This window comes from Chenopodium album, chromosome 2 (assembly GCF_948465745.1).
Source record: "Chenopodium album chromosome 2, dcCheAlbu1.1, whole genome shotgun sequence".
Taxonomy (NCBI): Eukaryota; Viridiplantae; Streptophyta; class Magnoliopsida; order Caryophyllales; family Amaranthaceae; genus Chenopodium; species Chenopodium album.
The window spans coordinates 29,362,050-29,389,880 of NC_137835.1; the positions used below are offsets into that span (position 1 = coordinate 29,362,050).

The following is a 27,831-nucleotide window of genomic DNA, read 5'->3' on the forward strand; positions in this document are numbered from 1 at the left end:
CTTCGCCCTAGACGTGAAAGGTTTAATTTCTGAGGGTTTGGTCCCAAATCTCTCTTTCAATTATTTAATTTAATTGTTTTGTTTATTATTTTCCTTGAAGTTACTAACGTGTGTATTTTGTTATTAGAAAGAGGTACGAGGCATCAAAGTAAGTACTTTATATGATTTATTGATATTATGATGTAGAAATCATGTTTATATTGTTATTATGATATTCCTAGTGTCATGTCTAGGGTAATTTTAATATTAAATATGATTGTTACGATGCTTCCTATGTTCTTCCTAATATTTATGATTGTTAGTATCATGTTAGGGTTAAAGCTTTGATTTTTATTGCTTAGTGATATGCTAGGGTTTGTTATTTAATCTTGTTAGTATCATGCCTAGGATCTTACTATTATTATTATGCTTTAATATTAACATGAACATGATTATGATTATAATTGTTATAATTCATGATGATTATGATTATTATTATTATTATTATTATAATTTTGATGATGATTATTTTATTTATGATGATTATTTTATTATTATTATTATGATTATTGTTATGATGATTATAATTATTTTGATTATTATTATGTTGCTTGATATACATTATTTATTATTGTTATTGCTTGATCACGCCTTTTATGCATGTTTAAAGGGAATTAATACTTGTAATCACGATTAATAAGATAATTGATAATCTTGTTTAGAGTTAATATGATTATAATTCAAGTGATCGCCAATAATACTTTATTTGTGCATTATATTCAACCAACATAGATAAACAGGTTTAGGGTTAAACCTATTGATTGCATGTTAGTCAGAAAGCACACATGAATACGATCAGAATAAAGTAGAGGCCTATTATTAGGGCAGGTTCAATCTCTTTTAGGTTGGATTTGTACCTTTATCCCCGAACCCTTATTTGGTTCTAGACCTTATGGAGTTTGCGATCTCTTGGATCGTTAAGGGGTGTAACCTTCACCTCGTGAACGGTTTACAAGTTCCTAAAACTTGTTGGTGACTCTTTTGCTCTATCTTCTTCCCTTTTGGACGCCACCGTACTTTAGTGTATGATCACAGTGGGGTTCAAGCTAGGGGATTAACGCTTGAATTTATTCCCTACAATGGGACCTGAGAATTATTCATTCAAATTCAATCTAGAATGATCAGCCCAAACTTGACTTGAAATCCACTTTATCATTGTATATCAAAACCTAACTTGCTATCAACTCATTGTTTATCCGAACTAATAAAACCCGATAATTTAAGATCTGAATTTTATCGAACCTGAGAAATTTACCCAAAACCATTTATATCCGAAAAATACCTCGTTTTACCCGACCTTTATTTACTTATGCCCTAATTTAACCTGACCTAAAACTTATTTGTTAATTTTAACCAAAATTAAAAGTGAATTGATTTCAACTGAGATTTAACCGAATTTGAAATGACCCGAATCAAAGTCTATTAAATCCATCTTGACCAAAATAAACTCGGTTAGATCTGCATATGAGCTCATCTAAACTTGACCTGAGTTTGACTTGACCCAAATTCTATTTGTACCCGACCATACTCGAACACAACTTTGACCCATATTTAATTAAGCTTGACCTGACTTGATTTGATTTGATAGGATAAAATGACCTGCCATCACCCAACCTAAATATCTTGACCCATTGTATGTCAACCCAAACTCTATCTTGGAACCCGATTTGGCACCTCTAAGCATTATTCAATGAATCTATCTATCTATCTATCTATCTATCTACCTACCTATCTATCGATACTATATGTTAAAAGACGTTCTTAAACAAGATAAGGCGCCACGTGCTACTCTCCGACTCCTTGTTTTTTTACTCCATATGTTTAAGCTATAGGGAAACACCCTCACTTAAATCCAATTTCACTCTATGTTTAAAATTATGGTTTTATAAGATTTGAAAAATCAAGACCTTAAGTTTAAAATTTAAAATGTTAGCCACTAAGCTATTACCATATTACAGGCCAATTGACCAGATTGGTAAATAAAAAAGACCCTTAGCGACAATTTGATAAAAAAACTTACTCCGATGACAATTTGGTAAAAAAAACTAACCTTAAGCGACAATTTGGTAAATAAAATAATCTCAGGCGACAATTAACCCAAAAAATAGAAAAATTTCCGATAAATTACTCGCGAATGCTTAATATAGTTCGTTTTTCTTGTTATTTTACCAACCCTTTTTTACGGAAATAACAATTTGAAGAAAAAAAACGTTAAGTATCAATTTTCACTCAAGTTTCATACCCCTTATTTACGAATTTTTTTTAAAAAGGGGTTGGAAATAAAAAGGGATGACATGTAAATTCAAAATTTTAAAAGGAAAAAATAAATTTAAGAACACAAAAACAAATTAAAATAGGATTTTTAAAGAGTTTGTCGAGAAAAATAGATTTATTGGTCTAAATGTCGTCGGAGTTTATTATTTTTACCAAATTGTCGCATATTGATAGCTTTTTTTTTACCAAACTGTCGCCGGAGTAAGTTTTTTTACCAAATTGTCGCTAGAGGTCTTTTTTATTTACCAATCTGGTCAATTGGCCCCATATTACATGAATTTTACTATAAATTAAATATTAATAAAAAATTATCGTTCCTAAAAATGTTTATGTGCCACGTGGCAACATCGCCACGTCATCATATTCATATTTGAAAAATGCTTATCATGAGATTCGAACTCACAACCGCAAAAATACGCATTAGATGACTTACCATTTCATCTACATAAAATAATCATGCTTTTATTTTCGAGTCATAAATATATATATGGATTGGAGATCTGAACCTTTAAGAAATTCTTAGATTATAAAAAAAAAAAGGATTATGTTATTTTGATAATATTTATGTTTTTATTTTCATTACATTATAAATTTTATAATGTTTATATAAATAATCAATAGTTGTTCAATAAATAATTTATTCAAAGATTTAATGCAAAACTATTAAAAATAAACAAATAATGAATAAATAAATAATAAATAATGAATATATCTATTCAATTACAAGTATTCAAAGTAATAATCCGGAGCCACACACTAGTTAGTTATAAAATCGAGTTCAAGCGCCAAGATGCCCTCTCTGCATCCCCAATTGTTAACCAAAAATGCCAAATTATTTTTTGCATACTTGAACTCTTGAGAAATCGAGCTCAATCACTCGCTACTTCACTAACTACACATTCGTTTCCGTTTATTCTTTCATTGTTTAACTCTTTCCAATAAAAATTGAATAAAATTTTCAGATTTGGGGGTTTAGTTGAACCCATTAAACCCCCTTAATTAACCCACTAATGGCCGACAATCTCGACAATAATAATGATAAATACAATGTTGAAGCTGCTGAGATTTTGGCAAACGAAGCTTTGGTAATTTTTACTACTTGATTTTCTCACTCTAATTTATTGTTATTCAATTCCTTGCAATTTTTCGTATTTATTTATTTATTTATTTATTTATTTTTTTTTTATTTTTTTTTTGTGATTAGCATCTGGCAATTACTGAAGCAATTCCTATTTATGAACAACTTCTGGCCATATATCCTACTGCTGTAAGTGCGTTCTATCTAAATTTCTGCTCATAAATAATTTCTTATGCTAAGTTTGTCATATAGGAACAAATCATTTTTATGTTCAAAGTAATGAAATTTCGGGTTTTGGTAATATTTGAATCATGTAATGATAAATTGGAATCATTGTTAGGTTCAAAACTACATTGGTTTGATTTACTTTTTTTGTTCGATTTTAATGGCAATGGGTGAGGTGAAACAAGCAAGTAGTAATAATTTTGCTAATATATTTTCAAACCCCAAGATGTTAAAGTGTTTAGAAAGTAGTGATTATGGTTGGAAGTTAAAGCAAAACAATATACATGGAAACTTGACGAGGAGAGAGAGATAGTGAAAATCATTGGCCGGATAATATAATTTTGAAATTAATTGCAACATCCCTAAAAGGAACACGTTGCGATTAAATAAGAATGAATTAATGTACGAAGTATTGATCTAAACTGAATAAATTGATGTCCAGGCAAAGTTTTGGAAGCAGTATGTGGAGGCACAAATGGCCGTCAATAATGATGATGCTACAAAACAAATCTTTAGCCGTTGTCTAATGATTTGTCCTCAAGTTCCTCTTTGGTAAGTGAGATCTTCTATTTCCTTTGGGCTTTACTATGGATAATCTGACATTATAACTTGCTATGTGAATCTGGTCTTAGGTTTGTACATGCCTTCTAATTTGGAGTTGTTGTTTGTGATACATGAGCATCTTTTGATGTCTTCTAAGTGTACTTTTCTTGTTTATTAATACATGTCTCACTGTGTGCTCCATATTGCTTCTAAAAGGAGGTGCTATATTCGTTTTATAAAGAAGGTTAATGAAAAGAAGGGCTTTGATGGTCAGGAAGAAACAAGGAAAGCCTTTGATTATATGCTGAATTGTGTCGGTAAGTTAACTCTTTTCGCAAACATACATAAAGAACTTTCAGTAAGATGTTTCCGTACTGAATTTTTTCCAATGACTCTCATGGCCACCACCTTTTTCCCACTTGTTCGTTCAGTTATTCACTGTAGTTTAATTATCTAGTTTGACAGAAGGATATAATTCATATAACCTTCAGTTGGTGAGTTGGTTCGTTATTATCCTCATCATCTACAGTTATATGTTTGATGTTTTGAGCATGGAGCAAAAGAACTTGATCGCCTTAGTGTTGTGTTTACCAAGTAGGGTATAGCCATCATTGCTTTCTGTAAACTAACTTCTGTTATGTGGCCTTAGCTAGTGTATGCGATTTTTGGGGCTTCAGGTTGCAAATTCATGCCTGTGATCTGAATTGGTCAAATGCCTTTTTGAAGTCTATTTTGTTGCCACCCTGTTGGTCAAAGTTTTTATGGTAAATCTATGGTTTTTCTGCTTGGATAAACCATTAAGGACAGGCTTGCAGTTTATAGTCATACTGCAAAAGGAGGTGGAATTGGTCCTGATTATAGCAATTGATTGAAGGGTGTGACAGTTGAGAGATGCTTGATGCTTTTAATGATACATAGTTTTGTAACAGGAGCTGATGTTGCATCGGGCCCTGTATGGTTAGAGTACATCAGCTTCTTGAAGTCCTTACCGGTTAGTCACACTTATCTTTACATTACCTTCTACAATGATATATGTGCATTCTAACAGTGTTTTGGCAGGCTCGTTCAGCACAGGATGAGACTCATCGTATGACTGCTGTTCGCAAAGCATATCAAAAAGCTATTATCACTCCAACGCACAATGTTGAACAACTATGGAAGGAATATGAGAATTTTGAAAATTCTGTCAGCCGCGTACTGGTAATTTTGATCTTTTATTATGTGGTTTTTCAAGAATTTTTTTACTTCTTTTAGTATATAGATGTAAGCAAGCGCAGAAGTGTGTTCTTATTCTATTCAGCATTGTTTTCAATGTACCATCTTAAGTATTGTAATGTACCGTGTTTGGACATGTACTACATTACTCTTTATTTTAGTTCCCTTAGTGTTACTCTGTATTATATTTATAATGTTTGCCATTGTGCGCCGTCTTGTTCTAAGCATGAAGCATATGCTGTTATGTAAATCAATATTTGTGAGGTGTTGTTGAGGCACCCAAAGGCACTTGAGGCACTTAAAGGCCCATTTCTTTAGCTTCCAATTCCTTTACTGGGAGATAACTAAAGAAGTTATGACTCATGAACTCTTTGTGCATGATGGGGATGACTAGTTATCATATTAAATTTATCAATATAGCTCATCTCATTTAACATGATTCTAGATAATTGTTATTGTAGTTTTGGAGTTATGCAATGTGAGAGCCTGGTTCTTTTCACAATATTTAAATGAACCAATATTATTTTTACTGTACTTATCTGATTTTTACTGATTAAAATATATAGAATCCCCCAAATCCTACTTAGGAGCAAATAATATCTATTTCTATTTCCCTATTATTCCCTGTGAGCTTTTAATGTTCCCATCAAGTATTTAAACATATTCAAGTGCATATGTAAGTGAATTAAATTTTGTGTAGCTTATAGACAACCAACCCACTAGTGTGGATCCTTACTGCATGGTTTCTCTTGGTAAAGTTTCATTCTCCTCATTCTTACCAAATTACTAAGTTTTGATTCCCTTGTCAAAGCCTGTACACCCGCTGCTTAATAGTAATTCTGAGTCTAACACATTTATGTGTGTTATCAATCCTGCTGCGCATGATATAGCTTACTTTGGTGTTATTATGTACATATTCATGTATGTAGTTTAAGGACTTTCATTTCTTTTGTTTTTTTCTTTATCGAATTTGTTAAATACCCAATGGGCCAAAATGCATAAAATAATCACCTAACATGTTAACATCTAGAATTAGTCTTCATGTCTTATTGACAACTTGTCTATTACTTATCCTTTCACTCAAGCTCAAGTGAGTCTGAAAACATTATGTGGAGATCACCACTCAGACTTTGTTCTGCCACACTTGTGCATGGGTTCAATGCAATTGCATCTAACTGCTGTCAAGATATCAAGGTGCAATTTTGAAAGTAGGGCTTGATGCTTGTCCTAATGAGTTTCACTTTCTAGTGACAGTTGAGGTCATAGAGTTTACTTCGGGTAGCTTTTTATTCTGACTAAGTGAACTATAAGTGGATGTAATGCAGAGGGTGTTATAAAATCGAGCTTACCTCTTTACCCATAGTGCTAGGGATCCATTTCATAGGAAACTCTAAAATAAGTATTCTTAGGGATCCATTTCCTAGGAAACTCTAAATTAAGTATTCTTAGGCTTTGTTCTTTTCACCTTATTCTTATTACATATTGCTTATTCTTTTTAAGATCAGAAAATTTCGGACCAGATTAGATCTTATTTATTTATCCTTATTGCCATCTATCTTATATTCGTATTTAAAAATAAAAAATATTAGATATTTAAAAAATATATGTTGAGTGAACCTAACAAGATCCTATCTTTGCATGTCAATTCAGACCAGACCACCCCACATCAGAAAAATTCAAACCACACCAGAATTTTAGAAAATTCAGACAAGAACAGCTTATTTCACGCAAAGAGAACAAAGCTTTAGTGCCTTAGCTTGCTGTAATGAACTGCATATTGCACATGGTTCTAAGAGATGAGAATGGTGATTTTAATTAGCAAACCTGAAATACAAAAAGATAAATAATAATTACAAGTATTCAAAAGACTTGACCCTCTTGCAAATCTAGCAAATAACAACTCAAATATTCTGGATGCCTTTTCTCTATGCCTACTCTCCCTGTTCATAATTTCATATCAAATCTGATGACTACTAATAGAATAATATCAGAGTTCCATGATGCCCCTCCCCTAGGTTTGTTCATTACATCTTAAGGGGCTTCTTATTTAGTAGAACTGAGGCTAATTGTTCTAGGGCAATCCTCTAAACCTTTTCATTATGTATAGTAGGAGGATTGAATGATTGATAGTTGTACTACTGAGCTTTGTTTGATATGATAAAATATCATGTCCTATGTATATCTTCCTTGTTGCCTTTGATTATCAGTGATATTTTCTTGAGGGAAGTGGAGTTGACTCTAGGCTATATGCAGGCTTATTACATTTGGTTTAGCCATGGAAATGACCACCTGACCTATATTTTTGTCTCGTTTTCTTATTTCACCTTTTTTGGATTGGACCATGTTGGTCTATTTGTATCAATCTCTTTTGCTACCTAAATATGAATATCTCTAAGGAATTAATTTCTGCCTTTCTTAAGAGTTGAAGCTGTAGCATAAACCTTCCATTACCTGTTCCTAGTTGTGTTTTGATATGAGCTTGTCCAACATATAAGTTCCCTTTCTTAGGCTAGTGGAGAAAGAAGGTCTCTTAAGAAATATGCTACAAGGGGGCACATAGGATAGATGAATGAGATATGAACTTTCTTTTGCTTGCTACACAATTGCCCAAATTTGTACCAAGTAGCAAATTTGAGCTACCCTTAAAAGGATTTTGAGGAAATATCCCCTCTCTGACTATTAATACTTAACTTAGAGAGGAACCTGGATCAAGAAAGAAACTTTATAGTCAGCGTGAATATTTAGAAAGAGAATGAATAGATAAACGCAAATTTGTGAGGTGTCTTAACATTTTTTAACTGTATTGAAATGTGTAACCAAATTTTTTTACAGGAGAAAAGTGACTTGGCTCTTACTATATGATTCTTATTTGAAAAATTAGAGGTTTTTATAGGTATATTGTGAATGAGGTAATTCTAGTGGACCAATGATCGGCAATCATTTTCAATTTAATATTGGGCTTCTGTATAGCAATGGTGCATGTATCATTGTATCTAGTCAAATTAAGTCCCTTTAGCATCTTCCATATTTCGAGTATATGGCAGTACTTGAGCTTTTGTTTATAAAGTTCTTTAGTCAGGACTAGATGTATAGTATACCATGGTTAGCTTATACTTTGTATGCTGGATCAGTTGCCATATAGGCTTGCTGGATGAGCTGGGCTCCATATTCTCACTAATGCTGGTCTTGAAATGAAAAATGCTGATGCATGATGCTTTATAATTATCTGCGTATGCGATGGCTACTTAATTTTAATTATTCTATCAATTTCTTTTATGGAGAAAATGGTCCTTGGTAGCATAAACTTTGATATTTAATACTTGAGAAGCCGTAATGTATCATGATTAGAAATGTGGTAATTGTTATGCAGGCTAAAGGACTTATATCGGAGTTTCAACCAAAATTTAATAGTGCAAGAGCTGTCTATAGAGAGCGGAAGAAATATGTTGATGAAATTGATTGGAACATGCTGGCCGTCCCACCAACTGGTTCTTGCAAGGCAATTTATATGTATTAGTTTTGGTTAAAGATTGTATCTTGTTTGTTTCAAAATTTTGGCCCTTTTGTTGGCATATGCTATGACCATGCAAGGATAGTGTGGTTAATCATGTTGATTTAGTCACTTGTTAGAGTGTCATACATCATTTGTAGTTAGAACTCATCCTCTTCACATGCCTTCATGTTTGATGCATGTTAAGCCAGTCACTTGTTAGAGTTTTATACATTATTTGTTGATTGAACTGATTCCTTCACACTTTACGCCTATTTTGGGCCTTTTGTTTGCATATGCTATGGCCATGCAAAGATACTGTGCTTAATCATGTTGATTCATTCACTTGTTAGAGTGTCATAAATCATTGTTTTAGTTAGAACTCATCCTCTTGCCATGCCTTCATGTCTAATGCATGTTAAGCCAGTCACTTGCTGGATTGTCATACATCGTTTGTAGTTAAAACTCTTTCCTTCCCACTTTACGCCTTCATATCTCATGGTTGATTTATCTTTGAATGTTTACAGGAAGAACAACAATGGATGACATGGAAAAAACTTTTAGCATTTGAAAAGTAAGTATTGGTACCGTAAGCCTTTCACATTTTGTTTATTTACTTGTACTTTATACGATGTAGTATTGTGTATCATTCCCCTTTTCCCAATTTTAATACAAAAGATTGTGATGTGTTCACCTATAAGAAATTTTAGGGGGTACCGTTTACCTTCTTTTCTTTGGAACTTATTATCAGCCTTACTCATTTTTGTAAGTCAGAAGAATTGTGGTTATGCCCTAGACCTGCTTTGCCATGGACTTTGATCTGATGGCATTACATATTATTGGTTGCTTTATTTCAGTGGGTTCTCCTTCTTCAAAGATCCAGCAAATTCACCCTTCTCCCTGTGGATAAAAAATAGCACCGTAGTTACGTTTCTGTTTATGCTTCCCAATAACATTGGAAGTGAAAAGTTTAGGTCAGAGTTTGAACGCATAACCTCATGGCTGTGTAACAACCATGGAATTAAAAAGCGGCCGTTCCGTTTTATTGCGGCCGCTTTGTAACGGGTTTGGGACTTACCGTTCCGCGAAAAGCCGTTATATAACGGCGCATTGAAAATCACACCCAACTCGCGCGACGGCTGTTACGTAACGGTAGAACGGCGTTATATAACCGTTCTATAGTTGTAGCGGCCGTTAAATGTAGAAACTCGATCCATATTCAGCCTAATTTCCAGATCTAAGGTTCGAAAATAAAACCCTAAATCTACTGATTAACAAATAGACTAGCCATAAAAGGAAGAAAGGTATTGGGGCTTTTAGTCGTGGGAATTAGGCGAGCTGAAAGCAGTTTGTACTCCGGCCAAAATTCTTTCCCGGCGATGACTAATTTGCAGGTCCTATTTTCTCTCTCCTGTCTGATGCGGGCATGCGGCTGGCTTCCTTGCTTGTTTTCTCTTTTTTACCTTTTTGCTTTTCTTAACACGTGGCCTTTTCTCAATTCTTTCTTTCTTTTTCTTTTATTTTTTATTTTAATGTTTTATTTGTGGTTTGAAGGGTTAGACTTTTCTTTCTATTTGGACTTTGGAGTATTACAAAGTATACACTACCTGTGCTGACTGTAGCTTTTATTTTATTTGAGTGTAACAAAAAATAAAGCTCAAATAATGGTAAAATAAATTTATAAATGCCATATCTCATATATTGGGCTGTATATAAAGTAGTTTTGGCAATAATATTGTTTAAATAAATAAAAATGTATTTAAAAGCTCAAAAAAAGACTTATGTGAAGTTTTTGGAAAAAATCACGCTGCGAAATCCGCGATCCGTTCTAATTGACCGTTCCGCGACAACGCGTCCGTTTCCGCGAACGCGACCGCGAGCGCGATTTTTTTCTATGGTAACAACCTTATCAGACTAAAGTAATTCAAGTATTTTTTTTATAGATCCGTACATAACACTAGATGTATGTACTGTTTCATTCTTGTAGTTGCTTTATGATATCTGCTTAAAAGTTGGTTCCGTGCTTCAAACCAACACAATGCTTTCCTCCGCATCTATCCTTTTGTTTATTCTGCTATAGTTATGTGCTTATTGAAAATGTTTTCTTTGCAGGGGGAATCCTCAAAGGATTGACAGTGTATCATCTAATAAAAGAATTGTCTTTGCCTATGAACAGGTAGAATAGATGTATGCATTTATGCAGAAGTATACTGGATATGCTGTTGTTATGTTCTTCTTTTAGTGATCTATTTCCCCTTTCAATGCGTTTCCAATCTATGCTACTTGGACTCGGGTACCCATGTCTGACATGGTTACATGTCCAAGTGTCCGACTCGGCTATTTTGTTAAAAGTTTTCATGATTTTGAACTAAAATGAAGTGTCTAAGCATCCACCCATGTCCGAGTGTCAAAGATCCGATACGGATACTTAAGGTGAATTGAAGAGTCTGTGAACTTAGTTTCCGATTAATTTTTTTTTTTTTTTCCTTCTCTTTTTCATTTATTTACATATATAAAGTGGTGGGCTAGTTTCAACATGCAAGTTGCTTTAGTATCATTAGCTATTCTGTAGAATTTAGCATACTTAAGTGATGATTGTCTCTTTTCTTAAATTAAATTACTTCATGTGCTGGACTTAATTTAATTGAATTGCTTTTTATCTTTCAAAAAAAAAAAAAAAAAAACACCAACTTCATGCGCTCTGAAGAGAAAATAAGGCTTGAAGCAAAAAGGAAAAGAAAAACAAAAGTGTATAGTTACCTGATTTTGAGGCTTGCTTACCCAAATAAAGTTCAAGCTAACTTGGATGATTGTTTCCCTTACTGAATTTGAAGAGTGCTAAGTGGCAGACATCATTTGCATGTACCTCAAAATTGTGCCTGTACTATCTGCAGTATTACCTTTGCTTTTGAGCAAGAAGTCATTTCTTGGCTAACTTTATAACGTTACTATGAGGCAGCTAATATTGAAAACCTTGCAACTCTGTGTTCATCTAAATGATCATACATCTGCTAAGCTAGTGGTTCCTTTCTGCTGCTTCTAATTTTGTTTCTCATGGTTTTTGTTTGAAATTTGTGCTCTTACTGTCCTATTGTCACTTTTTAACTTTCCCTTGCTTTTTGAATGATTCCAGTGTCTGATGTATTTATATCATTATCCTGATATATGGTATGACTATGCTTCATGGCATGCTAAAAGTGGTTCTGTAGATTCTGCTATCAAAGTTTATCAGAGAGCTCTGAAGGCTCTTCCTGGTGATTTTCTTGCTTTTGACTTTTCATAGCTTCTTGTCATGTTTTAATTCATAGGCAGTCTATGCTTTCTTCATGAAATGAAAGTGTCTCTGCCTTTCCTTGTGGGCTTTCTGAAGCTTCTTATTTTCTTCCTCAAGCAGGTTCTGAGATGCTGAAGTATGCTTATGCTGAGCTGGAAGAATCCCGTGGAGCGGTCCAGGTGAACTTCTCTTGCTTTATCTATTTGATCATTTATATGAATCGTTTATCTAATAATAACTTTTCTTACTCGATGCAGCCTGCAAAGAAGATTTATGAGAGCCTGCTGGGCGATGGTGTGAATGCAACAGCCCTTTCACATATACAAGTAATGTGTGGTAGAAATTTATAAGGACTTTTCTAATAATCAAAGTTGTCTTAGAGCAGTTTTTCCTGAGCAAAGAGCATTCAATTAGCTATTTATAATATGAATATAAAGGTCTTGTCATAATCTCCCTTTTAAGAAAGTTGTTTGAGATTATGCAAGCTGATTATCAGGCTTTAAGATTAAGGATACTCGCCATATTGACTTTATGGATTTAAGCAGTTAAGCTCAAGTCTTAACCCAATTTATTGGTGTCAATTTGTTTTGTGCATACTACACCGCATATATGAATACATATTGTATCAGCTTATCATTCTATTGCACTTAACAAGCTCAACCGATGAATTGCCATACTGTAATTGAGATGGACATAATTGAACATCTCATGTTACCTGTCCTTTTCTGACATTTGTTGTTGAGCCTCTTATCAGTCTTTGCTTTATAACCTTCAAGAGTATGACATCTTTCTGAGATTGATATTTGTAACCATGAAATAGTTTCTCCTGCCTGTTCATGCAAATGAGGAAACTGCTGATGATGTCACAATAATATAAGACTTATGCTATGTTTAGATAACAAATTAGAAGGGAAATGGAAGGGAGGGAAATAGGAGGAAGGGGAGGGAAGGGAAAGTGGAGGAAATGATGAGCTCCATTTTCCCTCCAAATCTCTCCAATTTTGAAGGGATGGTCTTTATTAAAGGAGGAGGGAAAATGGATCCCTCCCTCCCCCTCCCCTTCCCTCCCCCAACATATTATCCAAACAAGGAAACTTTGTCTCCCTCCCTTTCCCTTCCCTTCCTTTCTTCCATTTTTTGTTATCCAAACATAGCCTTAAGCTTTTTGTCTGGTTTGACTCTTTTTTGTCTGGTCTGATCTGTCATTTAAACTTTGATTATATTTTTAAACTTTTAATAATTTTATCTTTGTGTTTTATGAACTGTATTGATTTCCTTTGCTATAGTTTTCTCAAACCTGTATGATTTTTTTACTCCAACGTTTGAACCCCTCCAAAACTTTCTTGAATTTTATTCTTGGTTAGTTGGTTCTCTTTTAAAACTCCCTTTTGGATGCTCTTTCTTTTTCTCATTTTATTACTCACCTTTTTTCAAACTCTTCTAACTGGCTGTCTTGTTATGTCCCTTTTCTTTATATCGTAGGATTCCTTATGACGATTCATGTTAGCTGAATCATTTTGGGACTAGGCTTTGTTGTTGTTGTAAAAGGAAAAAAAATCTAGCAGGATCTTGTTAGGTTTTAATGTGAATTTTCAAAATGACATATATATATATTAGTGACACATAAAATAAAATTCTCCTTAGAAATTAAACGGAAATAAGAAGTTTTGGTCTGACCTGGTGTGCTTTTTGGCTAGAATAAATAAAAAATTCATGCAATAATGTTCTCAGCTGGCTCTTGTTGAAAGAGTTGTCACATGCATGTGCAGCGATATTTCTTCCCTGGAGACCTTATCTGTGTGAACTCTTGTGATTCTGCAGTTTACATAGTTGATTTGCCAAAGTTCTGTTGGCTATTCTTGTTTATTCAAAGTTGATGACTACCAGTGATCAGGATTCTCTGAAGATGGTTTCTGGTATTTGATCACTAGAATTATAACAAGTTTTTTTATTGAACTTTTAAAGGAATTGAGGAAAGAGATTAATAATCATGGATTTTGGTCTTTGTCTTAGGGTGACCTGTATTTGATGATGTTTACTCCGTTTTACAGCATCACATCTCCAATACTGAATCTATAGCATGTTGATAAGCGCTTTCCTTTGGTAGAATACACATGTAATTTCGTCTTTTCAGTCTCTAACTTTTGCTTTGTGATGTTTGATGCTCCAGTTTATTAGATTTCTTAGAAGAAGTGAAGGAGTTGAAGCTGCCCGCAAGTATTTTCTGGATGCCCGCAAGTCACCTAATTGCACTTATCATGTATATGTTGCATATGCAATGATGTCTTTTTGTCTTGACAAGGATCCGAAGGTAGTTCAATGCTCTATAATCTATTCCCCAATTTCTTATCAAATATTAATTAAGATCATTTGTATGATTACTACGATAGAACAAGAAATGCGGTTTTATGAATTACATACCCTTGCTATTGGGTGTAACATATGTAAACCTACTATTTTGCCCCAACACGGGGGCTTGAACTTTATATGATGCCGGTGTAAATTTCTAATATAAAGAAGTAAATTACTTACTTAAATACCCCCCCCCCCCCAAAAAAAAAAAAAAAAAAAGAAAAACTTAACATACTCTCTTTGACCCACAAAATTAGCCCACTATGTTGTCTTAATGTTCTTATTAGAAATAAGCTCTCATTCATAAATTATCCAATATTACCTGGTTTTTGTTTTATTGAAACCAATACCTGCTATCTGCATTCAAATGGCCGGGAGATCCAGAAAAATGAATTCCAGTTTTTGTTGTATACTCACTGTACTGTTCATTATTGCTATTATTAGGCCATGTCTTTCTTATTCTTGTTCAATAGTTGTTGCTGTTATTTTTCTGCTGTTTGATTTTTTGTGTTGTCTCTTCATACAGGTTGCTCATAATATATTTGAAGCAGGATTAAAACGTTTCATGCACGAGCCTGGATACATCCTTGAGTGAGTATTTATATATATTCTCTGTTTTCCATGTAAATAACTCCAGTTGACCTTTTATGGTTGATGAGGAAAAAATATCCTTGACCACTATTTCCATGAATTGTTAGTAACAAATACATTACTTTTTCCATACCAGACACATTTTGAACTAGATTTTGGTGGATATATAACAAAATTCTTTGAATACCCATTTGTGTAAATTGTTATTTGAGCATTTCAAGTCTTTATCTCCTAGAAAACAAGGTTTTTCATGCTGTCCAAGGCATTGACAACCATTTTATAGGATGCTCAAACTATATATTAAGTTCAGGTGTGATTTGCCTTGTTAAAACATGTTAACTGGTTCCATGCTAAATTTCTGCCATTGCAAATATTTGCAATTTTCCTAATTACATTTTCTCCCAAATCTCCTTATTATTGAATTATCAAAGGACGTGAAAAATATTTTTAGATAATGATTGATCAGTAACGTTATTGTATTTTTCTCTATAAATCAATGGTTAAATTTTTATGTTTGGCCAACAAAGGTCTGACACATTTATGGAAGCACACTTTTTTGGGCATTCTGTGATGTTCATTGTGGTTTAACAGTTTTCGAAAATATGACTAAATGAGATTGTGTTATCTTCAATATACATCCCTTCTTTTTAAAAAGCATGAGATAACTCTTATTAATAGTGCTTGGACAATTATACCGTCTAAAATGTTTATTTACTTAATTACCCCCATTGATGTTAATTAACTATTTTTTAAAACTCTTATGAATAATGTGCGGACATTTATACCCCTGAAAAATACTTGTTTACCTATTTTCTCTCCTGCTACTAATAACTAAAGTTGTGATGTAAGGACAAACCGAAAGAGCTTCCCGAATATTGCTACCTATGACTCGCGCATCGCTCGCATAAGCCACCCTAATAATAAATAAAAGCTCAAGTGTCAATGAACAAGTTATTGTGAAAAGACCATCAAAAAATTTATTCAACATACAATCCTTTTTCTTTGTTTTCAATGTGACTCATGATAACATATATATGTGTGTGTGTGTGTGAGTGTGTGTGTGTGTGTGTGTGTGTGTGTGTGTGTGTGTGTGTGTGTGTGTATATATAACACTATCACCAACACATCTTTCTGTTTTTTTTTTTTTCCATATTTATTATATATTGCAGATATGCAGATTTTTTGTCACGCTTGAATGATGATAGAAACATCCGAGCTTTGTTTGAACGTGCACTCAACTCACTTCCACCTGAAGAATCTGTTGAGGTGCAAACTCATTCTCCAGATTGCTCTGAAAGCAATCACATCTAATTTAGTTTCTTGATAAAGCTTACAGAATGTCCTTGTGTTGGGGGGGGGGGGGGGGGGAGTGGATTGTGGCTATTTAGTAGTTATGATCTTTTCTTAACCTTCCTATGCTTCAAGTGAGACCGTTGCTGTCCCAACTATTTCAACATAATGGTCACCCATAGTCGCTAAAGAATCCCAATATCAGATTTATAGTTGTCCTAATAAGGGGATATACTTCTCTGTAATAAGCATTGTGAAATTCAATTCATGTTTTCCCACTTAATATACCATCTTCCACCTTTTACTTGTAAGTATATATAGCTACTCTAACATTAACGGTTTTTTTTTTCTATATTTTACTCTTCTTTCTTCTCAAAGTAATAGGGGTGTTGGTGGTTATGACAAAGGAAATTTCGCATTGTTTGGATCATTAAACAAGTAATGTGGCAATGGTCATTATCCTCAGTCCTCAAGGACTAATAAAATAGGAGTTGAAAATATCAATAAACCAACTACTAGCTACCAAACAAAATTTGGGGATGTTGTTAAACTACAATGAATCACAAACATTTTAGGTAAGCTAGGTAGCAATTACCTCTATAACTATGTTAGATTTTATGTATAAAGAACAAACATTGGTGTATGTGAATAGTGTAAGTGAGGCACTTTAAAAAATAGAGGAGTAATAAAAACAAAAAGAAAACTGAAGAGAAAGGAAAAATAAAAATAAAAATAAAACCCCCAAAAGTTAGAAATCCCCCTCCTTCCTTTTTTGTTGGCTATTCCATGAGATTTTCTTTGCTGCCCATCATCGTTAATCAATCTTGGCTGTTACTTCGTCTATCATCATCAATGCGGTCCGAAATCAAAGAGACCCACCAATCAGATCACATCTATCAAACATTCTTTAATTCCGTATATGGCTTGTCTTAAAAGGTTTGAACGAACCAAACACCTTTAGGTTCGCCGAATGCCTCTTGATTGTGGCTCGCTCGAACTCGAGAATTGCTCTGTTTTCTTGGTTTGCATGGCACCAATGTAATTGGTGGGGTTGTAATGATCTTAGGGGTGTTGATTGTGCAGGGACGAAAGTTGGTGTTTGATGCTGCGTTGATCTGAGGCCTGAGAATGGCATTGTTCTTAGTGCGTGAGGCTGCAGGCCGATGTTGTGTTTGTGAGGGGGTGCTGCTGCATGGAGTTGTTGTTTGGAAGGTGGCCGTGGTGAGACAAGGGAGAGTGTTGTTGTAGTTGTGACAAGGGAAAGTGATTAAATAAAAGTCGAAATAAATTAAGAGAACTAAACTAAATCAACAAAGTATAAAAATCAAGAAACTGTAAATGAATTACTAAATAAGGAATAAAAATGAATAAAAACCACTAAAATGTAAACGGGACTAAAATTGTATAAGTAGAGGATAAAATCACTTAAAATAAAGTAAAATGGACTAGTTATTACCTAATCACTTCCTATGACTCTATGAGTGACATAAGGAAGTAAACCTCAAATAGCAATTCCAAATTTTGACGATGGCAAGAATAAACCAGGGAAGAAACCTCTTGGTCCTCGTCAACTAGCAATTATAGTAATACATCTAAAATTAGGAAAGGTAACGACTAGTATACAATGGAGGAAGTATAGCCTTGAGGTTGAGGTCAATATTCAGAATATTCATTATAGTGGAAGGTACTGTGGGAGATCTTGTGTAAATTGGATACATAAAAGACTTGTTAAAATGTTAAGGATTTGGGTCTGGTCCTTTTTACCTTAAAATTTAAATGCAATAAGTTAATGTCCAGTTTCTTAATTGATCCTCTCACTGCATATTATCTTTTATATTTTAATCTTTGGTTACTTAGTAAAAAGAGTGTTTTATTCTAGCAATTATAATCCACAGGTTTGGAAGCGGTTTGCACAATTTGAGCAAACATATGGAGACCTGGCTAGTATGCTTAAGGTAGTAAAGATTGTTATTTGATTCTTAATTTCATATAGCTCTTCATTTTCAGTGGCCTTTTGATGTGCTTACTGCTGCTTAATAAGTCTCTTAGGATTTTTTCCTCTGATTTATTTGTACCACATATAATGAGAACAGTGACTGATAATTGGAATTTCTCTTTTCAACAGAGCATGGAGTTTGGCCTTCAGGGACCTAGTTTTTTTTTTTTTTTTTTTTTTTTTTTTGTAACTTATCCAACAAATATTGAAAATACATGTCTGTAATTGTTCTGTCAAACCTGAAGATGAAGAATGGGTCTTACGTTATTTTTACTGTATGCAAATTGCAGAGAAACAGTACTAAAACTTGTATGACTAATAGTGAATTGAATATTTTTAGCCTTGTATCCAAATTTTATATTAACCTGAGTGGCACTGAAATAAAAATGTAGTTGGTCATTGTGTGATTTGATGTCCGTAATTTTATACATGGTAAAGGTTCGTATAGGAGTTTCTGATAGTGTCTGATGTTTGTTGTTAGGTTGAGCAAAGAAGGAAAGAGGCTCTTTGGAGGACCAGTGATGATGGAGGTGTAGCACAGGAGGGTTCACTACAGGAAGTAATTTCACGATACAGTTTTATGGATCTTTGGCCATGTTCATCTAAAGATTTGGATAATTTAGCACGGCAAGCGGTGTGTTTTAATTCTTGTCTTTCTTTCTTTCCAAAACATAAAAATAAAAAAGAGACAAAATTTGTGATGATAGAGCAACCGAAATCAGATTATCTGATTTGCAAGTTACCTTTACATTTTTCTTATCAAATTCCTGCATTTGTGATGATAGAGGAACTAAAATCAGATGTACCTTTACTTTTTGTTCCCATATCCTGTACTAGTGCCTAATGTAATCTTTTATTTGTTTAAATGTTGATGTCATTTTGTTAAAATGATTATTGATAATTTGATGTTGTAGAGAGAAAATTGTGTGGAATGTGTTTGTTATTTTCCTGGTTACTTGTGCGGCACACTGTTTCCTAATAATCAAGAATTGTTAGAGAACCCAATTTCTGAAGAACCCTGGTTCAGAACTAGTTGTATGGTGGATAATATTATGTTAATAGAAATAGGACAGGTGTCAATCTATAATTGTTTTGAGGTTCTATCAACTTATGTATGAATTTTTTTCTTGTTGCTTCTGTTTAATTCCAAAGAGTATAGTAACCGATTGTAACAAAGTTAGGAGGTCTTTTGAGTTTTTTTGGTGAGTATGTTTAAAAATTTAAAAAGGATTTATAGGATTAATGTCCATGATCTAGATCATGCAATGTGGTTGTATCACAATCAGGAGTACGCGTGTAAAATGACAGATATAGCTCGAAAGAATGGAAAAATGATTTGTAGGCTCTATGCCCAGTCAATTTCTTGTAATGCATGCATCGTATACGGTTGTACCACTGTCCACAAATAATGTAACCCTACTGTTGTGATGTCAACCATAAATATTTTATTCCCTTCTTTTTCCTTGCATACTGGATAGGGTTTTATGGCATTACAGACATCTGGTATCACTAAATATGTGTAACAAATACTAGAGCACAACAAATTCTTGAGCTATAAGATATTTAGTATGTTTTGATTACTAAATGTTTCAAGAATACTAAACGCATCATTTTGTTTAAACATCCAGTGGCTCACCATGAACATGAACAGAAAAGCGGAAAAATCTAACGTGCCAAATGGAGTTACTACTACAGGTACTGAATTTCTAAACACTGTGTTGATTGTGATAGATTTTCCACATTTTATTAAATGTTGATGGGGTTACTTGTGCTACTTAAGGTGAAGAGAAGAGTACTTCAGGAGTTACTCCTATGTTGGACCAATCGTCCAAAGTGATTTATCCTGATATTACCCAGATGATGATATATGAGCCTGGGCAGAAACAAGGTTTGGAACCAAACTTTGCAACGATTATATTTTGTGTGCAACTGTTTTGCACAAAATGTCATGATATTGAATCTATGTGTAATCTTGCCAGTACATTTTATGCTCTGTAATCAGAACCTACAACTGTGACAACTTGACATGCCTTGCAACTTGTTGCAAACAATATATATGCTATATGTTGGATTTGTACAACCAAAGTTCAAAGTTAGAGTAGAACCTTTGTTTACTATGTCCATAAAAGCGCCTAATCCATGAAAGTCTCAATTTTGAGCATATGCTGAGGGTTAGCTACTCTCAAGAAATACAAATGGCTTAGAAGGTGCAGCCCCCCTGGGAATGCCTTGCTCAATATGTTGTGTGATTTACTTATATCATAAAAGTAAAGAGGTTTTATAGACTTATTGTAAAATTTATGTAGCTATTCATATTCCCTACATGTGTCTACTGCAAATATTAAACTAGATGTGAAAATATGTGAGATTAGAAAGCTGGAATAAGTGGCTAATGCAATGAAACAGAATCCTGTATATATATTTATATATGCCTCTGAATTAGAGTATGATATACTCTTATATGCTATTGTTACTTGGACTCGGTTACCCATGTCTGATATGGGTGTGTGTCCAAGCGTCTGACTCGGCTATTTTGTAAAAAAATTCCATGGTTTTGAACTAAAAGTGAAGTGTCCAAGTGTCATACCCATGTTCGAATGTCTAGGATCCAACACGGGTATGTGAGGAAAAATAAAGAGTCCAAGTAACATAGCTTATATGAATTGTGAGTCTGTGAATTCTGGATCATCAGTTCATACTATGTCATTTGAAATTTAGCCTGCTGTGCAATAATTTTATACTACATAATTACATCTATCAGGGATTTTGAAATTGTCCACATAAATGACCCTAATAAAATTAAATTTTAATGACAAGCATCAAATGAGGTTCTTTTGTATTCGGATATTTAGATATTTTAGGGGATGAAATTTTACGGGAGTCTCCTTTAATTTGATACACTAGAATATTCACTTTTAGCATTAGGCACGAATTTATAAGAATCAAGCTTCTCAAAGAAATTAAGTTTATTACAGATGACGATCAAAGTATTCAAGTTATGAATTTTTCACTGCGTCACACTTTAGGAGTTAACATAGTTTCAACTTTTGCAAAATTAATGATAACTTCATGTTTACCCGAACACTTAATTTGTGTTTTTACTCGTACCATTTCTGGATGTTGAAAACTTGATCATTAACTGCAGGGTCTACAACTCCTCCAAGTGGAATAATAGGGGGTCTTCCCACTGTCTCTACTACCATGTCAACATTTGATGGGATTCTAAAAGCAGCTCCTCCTGCACTTGTAGCATTTATAGCAAATCTTCCTGCCGTAGAAGGTGATAATTGAACTTAATTCAAGTGCTTCAATTTTTTAATTGTTTTGCTAGTGATAGGTACATAAAAGTTTTATCCTGTAATTTTTTACACTTTATGCGGTGCAATATGGGATTTGGTATCACACTTACGAGATCAATGAGATTAATGTTAAAAGATTTTTTTTCTATGTTCTTTTTAACCTTTTTTTAATGATGATTTGATCTTAATAGTAAATTTTTTCCTTTAAATTTTTTTAATACCTGTTATAAAAAAAGATATTGCTAAAATGTACTAGAACCCTATGCTTGACGAAAGAAGAATTTATAAATTTTGTTTTGTAATTTATTTTTAAAATGTACTAGAACCCTATGCTTGAAAAAAGAGGAATTTGTAAATTTTGTTTTGTAGTTTATTTTTGGCTAAGTATTGGTGTATAGGTGCGCCTTAGGCACAAAGTGACATGGTCTATTTACATTTACTGGACCAGGTGAGGTGATTTTGGTGAGGTGCACTCGGCTTTTTTTTCGAAATTTTCTCACCTTATATTAAATTTGTCTCACTTCAATGTGGTAGCCTAAGGCATAGGTAAATCCCCATCGCCTTGAGCCTTTTTATGTGTTGCTTGTATCAAGAAATGGCACTAGTAATTTTTGTCTAACATCCTTACTCATTTTTGTACTGAATTGTTTCTGACTGATCAGCATTTACAAATCAGCCATTACTGTTAACCAAAAGCAGAGTTTGATAACTAGCCATTTAGAGAAAATTACTGCTTTAAAAACATGTGGTGGAGTGCCCATCCACCCATATATTATCAGCCAAAATTCTAGTGAGAAGCAACATTTTAACTGGGTTTTCAGAATCAAAACATGTGAAGTTGTGAACACAAGGAAGTCACGAGAATGTATAATTTTCCTCAAATTTTTCTACAAATGTATTATTCGGCCATAGTAAGTCATGAATACAATTTCAGCAACATCTATAGTGTTCAATTTTTTTTTTCTTTTTCCTTTGGACTTTTTTGTAAAATCCATTTTGGGAAGAAATACAAATTCTTATTCTTTCTTCAAGTATATATTAGAGCTCTTATCTTATAATTATTAAAATTTTCACTTCTTTATTTTGAGTGTTATGCTTAAAGGGTAATGTAAAGTAGAATTTTAGCCAAGTATCTCACTCTTTCACTTACTAAACGATCCTTTGAAGTTGAAACTTGTTTTGAGATTCTTTTCATTTGCCTTAAAATCGGTTGGGGAATGAGATAATTAGGAAGAAAGTAGGGGGTTACATCGATTGAGTACAAGATGAGGGATAATCGCTTAAGATGGTTTAAGATAGTCTAGCCATGTAAGAAGCAGACCAAGTGTTGTGCGGTAAGGACTAAGGAGGCTTGAAGAATTTCAAAGTATTACGATCGCGAGCGGTGGGGAAAGACCTAATAAAACTTGAAAGAGGGTGATTGGGAGTGACATGAGTGCTTTAGGTATTGAGGAAAATATGGTGTTGGATAGGGCGGTGTTGAGGGAGAAATTTTCATGTCAACATGTCGTTATTATATACATACTTGCTATATTTATTATCTTATTTTATTTTATTATTTTATCCCACTACTATTTTGTGAACTGTATTGATTTCCTTTACTAATGTTTTCTCAAACCTTTATGTGTTTTTTACTCCAACGTTTTAACCACTCCTTTAAAACTTTCTTGAATTTTAACACGAGTTATAATGTAAGTCTTCAACTTTTCAATAGCTTCATTTGCACAAGTGTTGGTTAATTGAGGGTTTTGAATCATTACGCAGTTCTTAATCCTCGGCTTCAAAAACAAAGAATCCCCAGTCTGTTATTTTGTACTTTCACTTTGGACCATAAAGTGCCGAATGCATGGGGATAATTTTCAATTAAACACGTCTTTTAATCAGGGAAGATTTCTTAATAATCTTATTAGATAAGTGATTTATTTAAGAAATCAACCACTATTCACAAACTCACAACCATTGGAATTGACGTTGTAGTTAAGAGGCATAGAAGCATGTGGGATTTAAAAACGAGGAAGAATTTGAGGTTATTATAAGTTGAACTTCAGTTCTTTGGAAGATGAGTGTGGGAAAGGAAGAAATGCGTGCATTAAAAATGTTAAATTAGAGCCTCCAAAACTAGGTAAGTAATTTTGATCCTAATGCTTTTTAGGAATGGATGACGAGGTGTAATAGGATTTGTAGTGAAAGGCTATATAGATGAGAAGTCTTTTATGATCATAGTCAATAAGCTTAATGGATATGCATCTTTATGGCTGGATATATATAATGATGTAAAGAGCTTGAAAATGAAAGTGAAAAAAGTAAAATCTTGGGCATGGTCAATATGAAAAAAATTGATAAAAAAGTTTTTACAACCTAATTGCTCCGTGGAATTAAGATCGTATCATCAATATAGAATTCTGGGTTTGAAGATTTTTTTCATGAATTTGAAAGCCGTAGTGTAAGTGTGTAACTAGTTGAGGAAAATATGGAAGAGCAAACTATAGCATGTGTTCAATTTTTTATTTTTTTTTATTTTTTTAATTTTAATGAGGTTGGGAATCGTGGGAGGGTGGATCAAAAGTAAGAAACTGAATTTGAGGATTATATTTATGAGTTTCCTTTCTTACCTGACCTGTTATTAGTTGCCAAGTTGTTGACCCTGGTTGTTCTGGTTAAAGAAAACTTGTGGAATGGGGGATTTCTCTTTACTGGATTTGATGCTTTCTGTTTACATCTAACATTTTGTGCTTGCCAGTTTCAGCATTCTGCCAATTTGTGGTTCCTTTCGAATTACTAGTTGCTGTTTTCTCATTGCCTCTTAATCTGTAGTCTACCCCACAACTAAAGTTTAATTTTTGAAATGTCAGGTCCTGCACCAGATGTAGATTTCGTGCTGTCAATATGTTTGCAAAGTAACCCTGTAACCGGACAGGTGTCGAAGCATGTGCCCTCAGCAGGTCAAGTACCTGCAGTCGCTGCTTCTGGTATGAGTGAGCCATCTGGTACACACAAAGCCCGTCCAGCTCCAAGTGGTTCATCTGTGAGAATGGCAAGAGATAGACAACCTGGAAAGAGGAAAGATGCAGAGAGTATGTTTTATAATTTTGTTGCTTCACTATGTCTGTGTAAAATGCATGATTGCTATGATGCTCAACTATGTCTCTGTGTGAAATGGATGTTTGCTAAGATGCCTCACTATATTTGTGTAAAATGCTAGATTTATATGGATGGACATGGCTTAGAAGATTTTTACAAGCATCTTAAACATGCATGATTGCTCATTCCTTGTATCATCAAGACATGTTGCTTACCACAGGGCAGCTGATAATTAAGTCCCCAGAACTTTCAGGAAATATATTCTACTAGTAATAAAAATTAATGGGATAGTGGTTGTATCAATGTGGTTCTAATAAATGCAAAATTTATAAGAATGGACATGGCTTAGAACATTTTTACAAGCATCTTAAACATGCGTGATTGCTCATTCCTTGTATCATCAAGACATGTTGCTTACCACCGGGCAGCTGATAATTAAGTCCCCAGAACTTTCAGGAAATATATTCTAATAAAAATTAATGGGATAGTGGTTGTATCAATGTGGTTCTAATAAATGCAAGATTTATAAGAATGGACATGGCTTAGAAGATTTTTACAAGCATCTTAAACATGCATGATTGCTCACTCCTTGTATCATCAAGACATGTTGCTTACCACAGGGCAGCTGATAATTAAGTCCCCAGAACTTTCAGGAAATATATTCTAATAAAAACTAATGGGATAGTGGTTGTATCAATGTGAATGAGCTTCACTGGAAATGTATTAAAAGGTTGCTTCTGAGACCTAGAACCTTATCTTAGACCTTAGAAAAATGATGCATTCTTTGGCATAGAATGTGAAATATTATAAGGAAATGGAAGTCCACAAAAAAACTTCCCATTCTCTTAATTCTTGTCCCTCAATAAGCTTCCCATTCCTCTCTTGAATTTGGTCCACTTAATATAGTAATGGTTTACTTTCCCTTTATATATATTTTTTTTCAACTTCTCTATTCAACTAAAAAACAATAAATAGTACTCCCTCCGTGGCTCCGTCCCATTGTTAAGTGTTCGTTTCTCATATTTCATGGGTTGTAATGTAAATGAAGGAAGTATAGAAAGCATGTGTGAAGTACATTGGAAATAATTATAAAGAGTACAGTATTCTAGTAAAAACAATAATGAAAAAGCATGTGTGATGTTCATATGGGCCCCAATTTTAAAGGGTATTTAAGGAATACATGAGACAAAGCACTTATTTTAAGGCACCCAATTAGTAAAACAGACACTTAATAATGGGATGGAAGGATTATCCACTACCTAATTTAATATTCACTTGCACTCTTTTAACAGTGTCCCAAGAGAAGGGTAAGTTTTTTGTGGGATGGAAGGAGTATTACATTTTACCATTGAAATCAATCAAAGTCTACTTTTCTCGAATATGCAACTCTCTGCCAATTGCCATTTGTTCCGCCTTATAAGACACAACAGACAAGGCATCAAAATTCATACTCTCAGAATTTTGATTCATCTACTGTAAGAGAAAGGTGGTTAAAGTAAGATGAATTTAAACAAGGTTAGTGTAAGGGAAAGGTGGATAAGGTAAGAAACTGTGAAGTAGTAAATAGTGTTGGTAAGGTTGTAAAAGGGAACTAAGTCAAGCTTTCTGAATCACCCCAAATGGGAAACTGAGTTAAAACTTTCAAAATTGGAGAGTATATGAAATCCAGATGTCTTACTTTTAATGAAGGACAAAAGTTGTGTTTATTGAGGATGATAGATGTGAGTATTAAGAATTTTTTAAGCCTATAGAATGGTCTATTTAACAATGAACTAAGTAATCTTATTATTTCAGTGGATGATAGGTACCTCGGAAATGAAAATTTACAATGCTTGCTGCTCCATAGGAGAGAGTCTTAGTTTCACATTAATTGATTTTTCTGCTAGTTTTGCCTGCAATGCATTTTTTTCTTATTGTTTTTCGTTTTGTTCAATATGTTTCCCATGGTACAAAGCTCTTCATTCCATTTCAAAGCATATCTGTACTCTTATGAGATAACGTAAAACAACCACAACTATTTCTTATTTCGTTGATAAGTTGAACTAGAAGTTGATATGATATATCGTGAACTGATTACTAGAAACAGACCAAGTCAATCAAACTGAGTCAATGTACTCAAAATTTAAATGCATTGAATTAGATACTGTACCTTGCTGAAACTAAACATAGGTCTGTATCTACAGTTTTGAGTTTTGATGAAGAAACTGCTGATACAGGTTTCTCAGATGTCTTTAAATTTGAAACCTAGTCTTATACTCTTATGTATCCAAATTTAGTTGGTTTCCTTATATTGATGGTCTCATTAGTTGCTTGCGAGTCACAGGTTTAAAAGCTCCTATAGAACTGATTTTTGGTTATTTTGATACCTGGAGTTTGCTGGCTGGATTATGTGAATGGCTGTGGTTGGTATAGTGTGAATACCATACTGAGTATTAGTGTAGCACTCATCAAGCTGATCATTGTGATATTTGTGAAGCTTTATACATATTAACTTGCTCGGGATCATTATATATGGTTGATTTCTTTTTGCAGGACAAGATGATGATGAAACTGCTTCAATGCAGAGCGCACCTCTTCCCAAAGATGCCTTCAGATTGCGCCAACTGCAGAAAGCTCATGGAGGATCAGCTTCACAAACAGGATCAACTTCGTATGGCAGTGCATTTTCTGGAGAACAGTCTGGGAGCACTAGCTGATAGCCTGATACTGCAATTTTGTACAATTAGCATTTGTATCACTAGTTTTTCTTTTTATTTTACATTATTTATATTTAACTAATAAATTTTTGTATAATCCCCTAATAATGTAATGATTCAGTTATCCTTCTAATAATTTATCTGCAGTTGCACTCTTTTTTAGCAATACATGTCAAATATCTTATAATCCGATGAGAATGTAGTGCTCAAGTGCGAGTTGCATGCTAATATAGCTTTGTTTGGTTTAATAATTTCATAAATTGTTTTGCGAAAAGGCTACAATACGTGGGATGTATGTTGGCAACTTGCAATTGGTTAAATAATATGGGTCTTGTATTCCACTTGTTTTGAAATTTTAAGTGAAATTTAAAACCTATTTTGAATTTGA

At 33.7% G+C, this 27,831-nt stretch overlaps 1 protein-coding gene across 3 annotated transcripts; it reads left to right on the forward strand.

Moving 5' to 3' along the window:
- Positions 1 to 3,061: 3,061 nt before the first annotated feature.
- Positions 3,062 to 27,609, forward strand: LOC145597902 (cleavage stimulation factor subunit 77-like). Of its 3 annotated transcripts, XM_081654172.1 has the most exons (22): positions 3,062 to 3,398; positions 3,518 to 3,580; positions 4,059 to 4,168; positions 4,376 to 4,476; positions 5,089 to 5,150; positions 5,219 to 5,359; positions 8,745 to 8,873; positions 9,392 to 9,438; positions 10,977 to 11,040; positions 11,998 to 12,118; positions 12,259 to 12,317; positions 12,396 to 12,464; positions 14,309 to 14,449; positions 15,017 to 15,081; positions 16,251 to 16,347; positions 18,267 to 18,326; positions 18,849 to 19,001; positions 19,996 to 20,062; positions 20,148 to 20,255; positions 21,513 to 21,647; positions 24,519 to 24,740; positions 27,280 to 27,609. In XM_081654172.1, exons 1-22 carry the CDS (start codon positions 3,324 to 3,326, stop codon positions 27,441 to 27,443), a joined length of 2,253 nt encoding a protein of 750 aa, XP_081510298.1. In that variant the 5' UTR covers positions 3,062 to 3,323; the 3' UTR covers positions 27,444 to 27,609. The 3 variants fall into 3 exon arrangements, with proteins under 3 accessions (XP_081510298.1, XP_081510306.1, XP_081510313.1); XM_081654180.1 differs by lacking the exon at positions 8,745 to 8,873; XM_081654187.1 differs by lacking the exons at positions 3,062 to 3,398; positions 3,518 to 3,580 and having other exon boundaries at positions 4,133 to 4,168; positions 5,229 to 5,359.
- Positions 27,610 to 27,831: the final 222 nt, after the last annotated feature.